Consider the following 13,020-nt stretch of genomic DNA (forward strand, 5'->3'; position numbering starts at 1 on the left):
ACATGTCATAATATTTTAAACCAAATAGGGGTAGTAACTACTACCTCACAGTATCTCTATTCGTGCTTCACATCCTTCCAGCATGAAACTAGTGAATCATATCATCATCATAACACAAGAAGGCAATGTCACATACACTGTGATCTGAATCATTTGTCTCTGGTGCAGAAAGGTGTAAAATACACAAGCACAAAAATATTCAATTCACTTACAAATAATAATAATAAATCATACTATTTAAAAGTAAGCTAGAGGAGTTATTGCTCGAAAAAAAGTTTTTGTTCTCTAGGTGAATTCTTTAGCAGAGATAGATTAGATTATTTCCCAAATATTTCTGTTTATTTCTGCTTTATTGTATCTTGCTGCTTTAATTACATTAATTTTTGTTTTGTAAGATAAGATGATTGTGTTTTCTACTTTATAAATAACTATTTAGATAATATTTGAAAATTGTATCTTAGCCTTTGCTTGTGAATGTAATAAGAACTTACTGATTACAGATTGTGCTTTTTCATAATTATTATTTTTCCGCACCCTTGCATTACCATCCAAAAATGGATCAGTGGAACATGTACCAGCAAAAAGGAAAAAAAAAGCCAGTTACAGTTTATAGTTGTTGAAAAATTGAAAGTAAATGTTTCTGTGGGTTACATTTCCTGGAAGTTTTGTGCAACTGTGTTAAACTAGGGTTTTAAGTAACTTTTTGCATGTAAAATGTATTAATGTTCTAACCTTTCCACCACAGCTTCGGTCATGTACATGTTTGACACTACATTGCTCACATCTCCTTGCTCCTCTTTCTCATCCATCTCTCTGTCCATCTCCTCTTCTCACTCTGTCAGTCTCTCCATCTCCTCCTCACACCTCTCTCTTAATATCTCCTTCTCATGACTCTCTCTGTGCCCCTCTATTACCAGTCATCTCCCCCCCCCACCCCCACCCTCCGTGTTCAGCTGCGCCCATCCAAATGTCCAAACCTTGCAAGGCATGCTCTCACACTACCCGTACAAAGTGTCTCCTCCCCTCTTTGTCTGTCCATCTCACCCTCCCACTTTCTCTGTTCCCTCACTCCCTCATTCTCTGCTCAGCTGTACCCATCTGCATGTGTAATCCCTGCATGGCATGTCCATACTACCCACACAACACTAGTCATTCAGGGCAGCCTGCACATCAGGAGCAGAAAAACCCTTTTTCCCATACTCTGCTTCCGTGGGAGCTAGCAGGTTCTAAACCACACAGTGCTGATTCTCATATAGCAAGCAGTATGTGTACCAAATTTTGTTAAAATCAGTCAGGTGGCTGAGGGGGAGACGCCGGACACACAAACACATACGAGGGGTATTCAACAAGTAATGCAAAACTTTTTTTTTTTTTCTGAAAGTGGGTTGGTTTTATTCAGGATTCAGATACGTCAAATTATCCCTATTTGTTTGGCTACAAAACCCAATTTGTCAGAGCCAACATTTTGTTGCATCAATAACCATCCTATCATCTACTTATGCTTGCTATGGAGTTTATCCTTCATTGAGCCAAACATAGGGAAGTCGGGAGGTGCGAGATCCGGGCTGTAAGGTGGATTAGGAAGAACAGTCCAATTGTATTTTGTGAGCTCCTCTCTGGTGCACAGACTTGTGCGAGGCCTAGTATTCTCGTAGAGAAGGAGAAATTTGTTTGCATTTCTGTATTCATGAACACTGTGAAGTCATTTCTTTACTTTCCTGAGGGTAGCACAATACGCTTTGGACTTGATCAGTGGCACAATGAGGGAGGACATCAGTTTCTTCAATTTCATGATGGTAACACAGTGCACTTCAGAGTTGATCATTGCATCATGATCGAGGATATCAAACAGAATAACCCCTTCAGAGTCCCAGAAGACTGTCGCGATGGTTTTACCAGCAGAGGCTGCACCTCTGAACTCTTTCTTCGGACGAGAGGTTGTGTGGCATCACTCCATGGACTGCAGTTTTGTTTCCAATTTGAGGTGATGAACCATGTTTCATTGCCTGTGATGATGTTCAACAAAAAATTGTCACAATTAGCCACATAACGTGCAAGCAATTCTGCAAATCTGTCCTTCCATTGTTCTTTATGGTCTTCTGTTAGGTGGTGAGCAGCCCAGCGAGGGCATACCTTTGAGTGCCCCAACTGGTGAACGAGTGTGTCACCAGTACCAATAGACGTGTGCAGTTGTGCAGCAAGATATTTGATTGTGATGTATAAGTCACTTCGAATGAGAGTGTCCGCATGTTCTAACGTCGCAGGAGTCACAGCTGTGTGCTGGCTGGTACATCGGGGATTGGACTGGTCAGCACAACCTCATTGTGATGATGACAGACCAGGGTGTCTACATGGACAAGGAAAAATAATTCCCGGATTTCCCGGTTGAAAATACACTTTCTCCCGGGTGAAAATATACTTTTTCCGTGTTAAGTGACAGTATACTTTTTCTCGGCACTTATCAATCCTTTTATGGTTTATGGTTTTATACACCGGCGTAGAATTTCCCGGCACTTTAGAAAATGAAACTCAGGGGAAAAAAACACGTTTTGGAAAGACCCTTGATGTGCAGCAACACATACACTGCATATTTTCGTGTTACGAAGGTATAAATTCGAATTCCACCAAACACCGCATGTTACATTCCGAAGTATTAAAATCGAGATTGCGACGCGCTTTTGTAAGCCAGTCACAGCTCATGTCACGTGATCTCGCCAGCTGATGACAGCATTTGACACGTGATGTAGTCAGCCAATAGCAAGATCACTCTTAAGTAGCGCAAACACACTAATAAGAAAAATTAATGGCTTAAATTAATGTACAATTGTTGCTACAAGAAAAGAAAAGCTATCACATATAATATTGGTATCTCAGATTAATAAGCTGCAAGTGAAGCTAAGCTTCCACATATATTGTTGGTCTTTTTTGCGCATCATAAATCACATATATGTGCCAGTAAAATTTTTTAATAATGATGTAAATGTCTGATCTTCTGGGCTCGAAACTCTTCGTATGGTCATCCCCAAAGAGTTGATTTTCAAATGAGAGGCAAACGCTCTGTGATTTAAGAAATTCGTCGTACACTCTCTCACATAGTTTATCTTACATAAAAGGAAATTTACTTTGAAAGTAACACATTTCAAAGCAATATTCGCAATATTTTTCTGTGACCTATTAGAAAGGTACGTTTTGGCAGTTGCCAGAGAGCGCCAGATAACAGGCGTCACTGCACTTGCGCAGCTACGATGACACAGGAAGCCCGCATGTTCGTGCGTGTGAAACATTAAAAGATCTTGCATTAAAACAATTCTGATGTAAAAAACTGTCACGTCACGCTCATTGGAGGCAATTTGTTGTTAAGAAGTACTGCACAGTCTTCCTAAAGCCTTTGACACACTTTGCTGTTGGCAGACACTTCTATGAGCACTGTGTTTTGTTGTTGTATATGGTGTATTTTCTTCGTGACTTAAGTTTTATTTTCGTTCTTTTCTCTCGTTCATGTTTTGTTGCTGCAGTATTGTTCTGCAGAAGCGGGATACAGTAATTTTTTTGTCAGAGTATTGGTTCTTACCAGTCAAAATCACAAAAAGTTAACTGAAAACTAAAACAATGACAAATTCCCGGAATTCAAAAAGATTCCCAGGTTTTTCCCGGTTTTCTCCCGGATGAAAAAATTCCCGGGTTTTTCCCAGATCTCCCGGTTGTCCCGGGTCGTAGACACCCTGCAGACCCCTAACTAATGACTCACCATGCTTTCATTCACTGCCAGGTCTCAATAGACATTCTGCAGGCACCTATGAGTATCTGTAATGCTCTTGTTGTCTGCCAAAAGAAACTCGGTAACAACTCTCTGGTTAGAACGCACCTCCATGACAGATGCAATTATGGAGGCTACATACAGCGCCGCCACCTATCAGAACTTCATGAAACTGTATGGGTCAAAGTGAGAATATTGCACAATGTCCCAAAACAAATTCTGCATTTTTCAACTGAAATTGGCCAAGTAAATAAATATGTTGCCTCACTTACTGAACGCCCCTTGTACATAAATACACACATACATCCTGTTTCATATGTATAAGGATTCATCTCATAAACTCCCACAAAAAAGTGACAGACAATACGGAATGAAATATGTTTTAAGTGAAACTGGAATGCCTCTATTATGCTTTTTTGAGGGGGGAGTGAGATTATGTACATACGACAACTAGGAAGTGGAATTGCATTCTGTTCATAACCTTCTGTTAAAATTTTTATTAAAAATTTAATTCCTCCAGCTGTACTTAAGATTTTATATTTACTTCACTACTAGTTTCGACATTGTGTCAACGCTATCTTCAGGCCTGTACACTTTGATGAAATTAGTTGTGTGTGGCTCAGTCTAGAAGTCCGCAGCGAGACCAACATTTGCTCCGCATGGATGGCGGGCAGTAACTAGTGTGAAGTTTAAACCAGTGGGTGAAAGAGAAGACTATCTTTGACCCACTGGCTTAAACTTCACACTAGTTACTGCCCGCCATCAATGTGGAGCACGTATTGGTCTCATCGCGGACTTCTAGACTGACCCACACACAACTGATTTCATCAAAGTGTTCGGGCCTGAAGATGGCGTTGAAGCTACTTCAAAACTAGTAGCGAAGTAAAGATAAAATCTTAAGTAGAGCTGGAGGAATTTCATTTTTAATAAAAATCATACCAGCTATGTCCCACCTTCTCCAGTTTAAATATGGGTGTACGAAGATTCTCTTACAATTGTGATACCAGAAGTATTAGGCATGATTGTATCAAAATAAACTGAACAATAAATCAAATTAGTAAGTTAACATGAGGCATTCAGCTGTGAAAAGTAGTTACTGAATCTAGGTGGTCAGTGATTTCAATGTGTCATCGGTTTTGCCACAACTGTTGAGTCAGTTTCTTGTGCCTCCCTGTTTCCATTTTTCTCTTGTTTAATAATTGTCTTTATTAATTTTGCTTTGCTCTCTTTTAGTTCTGTGTGTAGTACATATTTTTGTATAGTACATATTTTCCACTTTTTTGATAACTATAATTTCATGTTTAAATTATGTACATAAACAGAAGACTACTTTCTGTCCACCCTGTATATTGTAACCTTACTCAGGTCAACCTAATTTTCATTGGATTAACCTCAGTGCACCATGGAAAGAGATGCATAGATCTTAAGTACGAGGGCAGTTCAATAAGTAATGCAACACATTTTTTTTCTCGGCCAATTTTGGTTGAAAAAACCGGAAATTTCTTGTGGAATATTTTCAAACATTCCTGCTTCGTCTCATATAGTTTCATTGACTTCCGACAGGTGGCAGCGCTGTACGAAGCTGTTAAAATAGCGTCTGTAACGGATGTGCGTTGCAAACAACGGGCAGTGATCGAGTTTCTTTTGGCGGAAAACCAGGGCATCTCAGATATTCATAGGCGCTTGCAGAATGTCTACGGTGATCTGGCAGTGGACAAAAGCACGGTGAGTCATTGGGCAAAGCGTGTGTCATCATCGCCGCAAGGTCAAGTAAGACTGTCTGATCTCCCACGTGCGGGCCGGCCGTGCACAGCTGTGACTCCTGCAATGGCGGAGCGTGCGAACACACTCGTTCGAGATAATCAACGGATCACCATCAAACAACTCAGTGCTCAACTTGACATCTCTGTTGGTAGTGCTGTCACAATTGTTCACCAGTTGGGATATTCAAAGGTTTGTTCCCGCTGGGTCCCTCGTTGTCTAACCGAACACCATGAAGAGCAAAGGAGAACCATCTGTGCGGAATTGTTTGCTCGTCATGTGGCTGAGGGTGACAATTTCTTGTCAAAGATTGTTACAGGCGATGAAACATGGGTTCATCACTTCGAACCTGAAACAAAACGGCAATCAATGGAGTGGCGCCACACCCACTCCCCTACCAAGAAAAAGTTTAAAGCCATACCCTCAGCCGGTAAAGTCATGGTTACAGTCTTCTGGGACACTGAAGGGGTTATTCTGTTCGATGTCCTTCCCCATGGTCAAACGATCAACTCTGAAGTGTATTGTGCTACTCTTCAGAAATTGAAGAAACGACTTCAGCGTGTTCGTAGGCACAAAAATCTGAACGAACTTCTCCTTCTTCATGACAACGCAAGACCTCACACAAGTCTTCGCACCCGAGAGGAGCTCACAAAACTTCAGTGGACTGTTCTTCCTCATGCACCCTACAGCCCCGATCTCGCACCGTCGGATTTCCATATGTTTGGCCCAATGAAGGACGCAATCCGTGGGAGGCACTACGCGGATGATGAAGAAGTTATTGATGCAGTACGACGTTGGCTCCGACATCGACCAGTGGAATGGTACCGTGCAGGCATACAGGCCCTCATTTCAAGGTGGCGTAAGGCCGTAGCATTGAATGGAGATTACGTTGAAAAATAGTGTTGTGTAGCTAAAAGATTGGGGAATAACCTGGTGTATTTCAATGCTGAATAAAACAACCCCTGTTTCAGAAAAAAATGTGTTGCATTACTTATTGAACTGCCCTCGTACATAGTGTGTGTGTGTGTGTGTGTGTGTGTGTGTGTGTGTGTGTGTGTGTGTGTGTGTGTCAACGTGTTGTGTTGGGGACAGATGGAGGGATCTTGCTGGAGATGGGAGTACCTCATGATTATGCAGACAGTTCACAGAGCCATGTACCATGTGTGAATGAGCATTGTCCTGTTGAACCAGAGGTGACACATTAGGTCACAAGATGGCCATGAATACCGTTGTGCTGTCAGAAATCCCTCAATCACTACTAGCCATGAGCTGAAGTTATTCGCAATAGCTCCCCAGACCATGACACCAAGAGTAACACCACAGTACCACACCAAAACATTAGAAGAATGGAACATTTCCCCACATCGCCATACTTGCATCTGTGGTAGTGCAGAGCAGTGATTCATCACTGAACACAATGTGATGCCATTCATCAGCAGCCCACACTTCCTGGTCACAGCATCACACCAAACAAAGCCACTTGTGTTGTTGCATTAATGACGGCCTAAGCATGGGATGGTAATTCCCTGCTCCAGCTGCTGCTAGTCTCTGACCAATGGTGCAGGATGACACAATGTTGCAGAGTGTCCATTACTTGTTCTTAGAAGGCAGGTGCAGATGTAAAGGCACTACAGTGTGCTTGGTGCACAATAGAATGATCCTTCCTTTTGATTTTTCCTTCATGTGCAGCCACAGTCATATGGAACTTAAGGAAAGATATAACCATCATTTGATTATATGATACGCTTTACTACATGATCTAGATTTTGGCCTTAGGCCATTTTCAAGTGTTACAACTTGAAGAAATGATTGCGCAATAAAAGTACAAATAGCAGAAAAGTAGGGCAGAAATATAATTAATGTTCCAGTTACATGATTTATTTTGTTGCATACATCTCAGAGATTATCTTAGGTTATATAAAGCTGATGTTTAGTAAGTTAAAGTGAGAACATTTTTGTGATATGTCAATTGGGCGGTGATGACTTGCAGGGCTTATTAACAGGCTAAGGCTGTGAAATAAAATGGATGACCAGATGACAGGTTTACACTTCATTTCACTCTGTCTAGCGGCAACCAACATAAACATAAGTGAAATGATCATCAAAAATTGTCACAGAGACATCACAGTCTGCACCATGTAATCTATGGTATGTCAGGGAACAAGGTAGTGGAAGTGTATTTAACAGGCCGCTTACATTACCTTTGCAGTAGATACAAGATGTCAGTGTTTCCATTATATGGCATGCAGAACCCATGTTTTAGAAACAGGAAAAATGTCTTTCACTATTGTTGTGAACACCGTATTCCACTTTGCTGCCACCTTCCCCCTCCCACCCCCTCGTGCACATCTAATTTTTATAACAATTCTGTTCTTCTCCACCCCTCCACTCCCACGTCCCTCCAACTTGGTATTTCTTTCCTTTCTCGCTTTTACTTACAAAACATCAGGTTTATACAACCAAAGATATATGTGTTCCTTGTAAGCCAATTGATTTTTGACATATTAGGAGGAAAACAAATCATGTAGTCTAAACATTAATTATACCTCTGCCATACTTTTCTGCTGTTTGTATTTTTATTGTGTATTCATTTATTCCAGTTGTAACACTTGAAAATGGCCTGAGGTTGAAATCTAGATCATGTAATAAAGCATATCATACAGTCAAATGACATTTTATCTTTCAATAATATCCTCCTTTGTGATTGTGACTTGGTTATCTGGAACTTTCATGAGTATTCCAGCCCACACAGTCCCACATAGTCCAACATTAGGCCATTGTCACATCTGATATCCTACAAATCTGAGTGTTGCATGATTTGACCAGCTGGCAAAATAGAGACCCATAAAGGTTCTTCTTTCAAACTGTCAGGTCTTTTATGAGTACCCGGCATTTCTATGTTCTTTATAGTAGTGATCACTCAATATCCAATGCTTCTCATGCCCCTTATGCACACTACCAGATTTGGCAACACTGAACACAAATGACACTAAAAGCATTGTGGTGGGGAGTCTACCTTTCACAGAGAATTAAACAATGGAAAATCCAGGAAAGTTGCTACTCACCATGTAGCGGAGATGCTGACTCACAATAGGCACAATAAAAAGATTCACACATCATAGCTTTCGGTCATTAAGACCTTTGTCAGCAGTAGACACACACACACACACACACACACACACACACACACACACACACACGCGCGCGCGCGCGCACACACACACACACACACACACACACACACGCGCGCGCAAACGCAACTTGCGTTTGCATGAGTGTGTGTGCATGTGTGTCTGCTGCTGACAGGGGCCTTAATGACCGAAAGCTATGATTGTGTGAATCGTTTCACAGAGAATTTTAACTCGCATCATTTACATACCTGCCAACAGTGTGCACACATATGGAGTTACATTGACACCTGAGTATGTCTTCTGGGTGTGTCACTATTTTTGTCAGGCAGTGTGTTTAACGAACATATTTATTTGTTTCTTATTATGTTTGAATATAAAACTGCTAAATCTTATGACTACAAGCAATATGTCCAATAGAATTTTGTTTTGGGGATGAAGTTAATTTTAAAAAGAAGGGGAAAAAGAAATATACTTTCTTATATCTACAAACCTTGCTTTCATGGACTGTGTATTTAAACAACCCTGCTCTGCAGCATCAATTGCGGCCATGAGTGCTTTTATCTGGTCACTTCTTGTTTCTTTCATGCAACAGCTGTATTTATTGTAAGCAGGTATCAGGGCATCTAGCTGTAATTTGAGACAGTAAGTGCAAAGACTATGTTACATGAACATCACAGATTTATGGATAAGCAATAAGTACAATATTCATAATTTTTAGCAATTGTAAGCAGTTGTTTTTCTTATTGGTTCTCTACACAAGATGATGTATATCAAAGCTATGACTTAGTGCAAAGCAGACAAGTTACCGAACTTTTAGTGACTGTTGACTGCATTATATGCTCAGGAGAATTTTGTTGTGAATAAGAGTCTTGCTGTGATTGTTTGCTGATAATGTATAATATATATCTGAATGGAAAAGTAAAATACAATTTAGCCAAAATGGCTGTATCTTTTGACTGCATTGAGGTGGAAGCTTAAACTTTTTACACCGCTAAGAGGCACCGTAGACCTTAGTACCGTGTGACATAAATTTCAGGTTGATGTTGCCTCCTGGTTCCTGAGAAAACGAGGTCTTCACAAACAGACAATCAAAAAAAATTTTCATGTTATTTAATTACAAATCAACACTTTTTGGATTTTTTTCCTGTACTTGTGGTGTGAAACCTTACTTTTTGCCAAATTTCATGAATCTCGGTCACCTGCAAGTACCCTATAGGTTTTGATGAGTGGGTTTATGAGTATCAAAATATGGACATAAAAGGTCATATCTTTTATTTGCACTGCCTTAGAAGCCTACATTTATTACACGGCCAAGGGACCATATACCTTAGTATGGAACATAAATTTCAACTTGACACATCAACTGGTCCCTGAGAAAGAGGGTTTTTAACAGTTGGACAAACAGACAGACAAATGGACAAAAAAGTGATCCTGTAAGGGTTTCATTTTTAGCAGTTGAGATATGGAACCCTAAAAAGTAAGTAAACTGTTCATTATTTCGAAAGTAATCAGCGTAACTGTTAATACATTTATTCCCCTATGAGACAAGACATGCAATGCCTTCATGGAAAAATGTTTGCGGTTGCCTGTAAAACCTTTATTTTACACAGATGTTCATCTCTTCGTCCAAAGCAATTGATGGACACAAATGTCTTTCTTCAGGGCTCAAGAGATACGGAAATCGTGTAGTGTGAGATTTGGACTGTATGGAGGATGTGTAAGGGCTTCACAGTGAAACATCTGCAGTGAAGTTGAAACAGCCTTGGCAACATGTGGGTGGGCATTATCCAGCAACAGAATGATGCCATCTGCCAATATTCCTAGGCATTTGGGCTGGATGACAGGGTCCAGTCTTTTCAAGGTGTACAAGTACCACTGTGCATTAATTGTGGCACCTTGTTCCAGAACGACATTGAGCAGCAGGCCCTTGTGGTCAGAGAGAAAGATCATCAATGACTTTCTCAGAGCTGGTGTGCCTGTTGTTTCAACTGCACTGCAGAAGTTTACTGGGATGCCCTTACACATCTCTCCCAGATTTTTAGAGCCTTGAAGAAAGACATTTGTGGCTGTCGATTTGTTTGGATGAGTAGGGGCATACATGGGTGCAATCATGGTTCTATGGACAACCACAAACATTTTTCCATGAAGGTATTGACCATCTTATCTCACAATGGTTTTTTGTCTCATACATCATTTTCTCATAGGACAACAGAACCATAAATTTGTACATTTATCCACTCAGGCCGTAATATTTATTAAGACGTCATATACCAGTGAGTTTTAACTTATATAGTTATTCTCAAGCATTTACTGTCAACTATAATAAGCATGTCATAAATAACAATTTGAATATTACTACATTTGTCTTATTGAAACACCGAAAGTTTAAGGCTGAATGTGCACTGATAGAATATATGGTATAAGTTCAGTCATCACTGCTCCTTTAGGCTTAAAACTTGTGGTGTTTCAATAAGTCATATAAAGTGTATTTGCAATTTGCTATTTGGGAAGTGCTTATAAAAGTTGTGGGTACACATTTGAAAATAGCTGCACAGGGTGATTCACATAAAACTTGCACTGCAAATATTGTAGAAATGGAAAGTGCTATTGGTGTGCTGTTTTCACAATATGGATTGGTAGTTAGGGACTCTTACTGTTAGTCAATCAACAAATTGTAATAATACTGAGAAAGTGTATTTTTGTGCAAACCTACACCTTTTTAAATGGAACAAAGCCTCTTGACAACAACAAACTAAAAGTAAGCTAAATTGGAATGTCCGTCCTGTTGTTGGCAGGATTCTAGTGCAAGTCATTTATGTGATTTCGTATTTTGAAAAGTTGTCACACCAACAATTTTACATTACCTGTGGTAGCACACACTAAAGAACAAGACAAGTGTATACACTAGTTATGTGGATTCTGACCAGTAAGGAGACAACTAACCATCACAGGTTGTGTTCAAGATGACCACCAGCAGTGGCAATACTTGCTCCTAGTCTGGTATGGAATGACTACTACACATGTGCTAGCACCTCAGTGGAGATGTCTGAGCAGGCTGCAATAATACGTCATTGCAAAACATTCAGGTGTAATTGGTATGTGCTTGCAGACAGCATCTTTCAGCTTTCCTCACAGAAGAAAGTCTACAGGCATCAAATCTGGGGAATGGGCCTGCCAAGGTACAGAAGTTAACACCATTCTTGTAATTGTCCCTATGCAGCTCTTGATGGAGAGAGATGTGATAGACCTGGAACCTATGTCGATGGAGAATGTGTAGGCCACTAGCTTGACTTGTGCTACTCCCTCGTTCAATTGCGTGGGAGATAATGTGCGGATCAACTGCAATTGAAGCAAGAACATTAATTTCCCCCCCTTCTGTCACCACTTGTTTCCTTCTGTTACATTGTCCAGGTGTTACACTACCACTTTCAAGTAACTAATTGAAGAGGTTGATAAATAAGTGCCATGATGGTTGACGTCTGTTGGTATATCTTGCCGCTTGCACTGTACAAGATCAAATTGTATTCTTCCTACTCTCTCCATATACCATGAGCATATCGGCTAGTTCTGGATTGGTAAATCCCATCATCCATTCATGATATACTGCTTGGGCTGTCACATCCCCAACTGACTAGCAAGTCACAATGCACTCGAGGAATACACAAGCACACTGTACACAAACCTAACATCACACATAGAACATACACAGGATGAATGGCGCGAACAAGTGTTGCTGTGGAAACTTTTCAAAATACAGTATCTCTTAAATGACTTGCACTAGAATCTTGCAACAAACACCACTAACATTCTGATTTACCACACTTCAAGTTTATTAATTTCAATAGGCACTGTTCCACTTAAAAAGTGTATGTTTGCACAAAAAATACACTTCTGAAGTATTATTATAAACTGTTTATTGGCTGACAATATGAGCTTCTGACTACCAATCCATTCTATGAAAATCCTGCATCAGTAGCACTTTCCATTTCCGTAATATTTGTGGTGCAAATTTTAGGTGATTCACCCTGTATAATTAGTTGGTACCATATATGAGGTCTTAAAAATATTAGTCCAAGCAGCGATGGTGGTGATGATTCTGATAACTGATGATGATGATGATGATGATGACAATGATAATGAATAGGCTTTTTGAGGACTTGAAATCTAACTTTGGCACTTACACTAAAATAGTCCCAGCAGTTAGACTAGTAAAGCAAATTTCTCAGGCACACAGAATAAAAACTTTAAAATTTCAGCTTTTAAAACTGTAGATAAAAATTATTAAAAATGTCAAAAACCACTATGCTAAAAATTATGAACCAGCAACATTTCAGCACATGAAAGCCTCCAAGTTCAGAATGCTGTCTGAGC

General features: G+C 40.0%; 1 protein-coding gene across 3 annotated transcripts in view; it reads right to left on the reverse strand.

Annotated features, from left to right (window-relative positions):
• Nucleotides 1-13,020, reverse strand: part of LOC126237265 (triokinase/FMN cyclase-like) — a 243,471-nt gene that overhangs the window by 11,020 nt on the left and 219,431 nt on the right. For 2 of the 3 annotated variants that reach the window (XM_049947192.1, XM_049947191.1), the window contains exon 13: nt 9,140-9,276. The exons of the other annotated variant lie outside the window; for it this stretch is intronic. In XM_049947192.1, the coding sequence (XP_049803149.1) occupies nt 9,140-9,276 (137 nt within the window). The remainder of the gene's footprint in view (nt 1-9,139; nt 9,277-13,020) is intronic. 3 annotated transcript variants of the gene reach the window in all.

Source organism: Schistocerca nitens, chromosome 2, assembly GCF_023898315.1.
Source record: "Schistocerca nitens isolate TAMUIC-IGC-003100 chromosome 2, iqSchNite1.1, whole genome shotgun sequence".
Lineage (NCBI taxonomy): Eukaryota > Metazoa > Arthropoda > Insecta > Orthoptera > Acrididae > Schistocerca > Schistocerca nitens.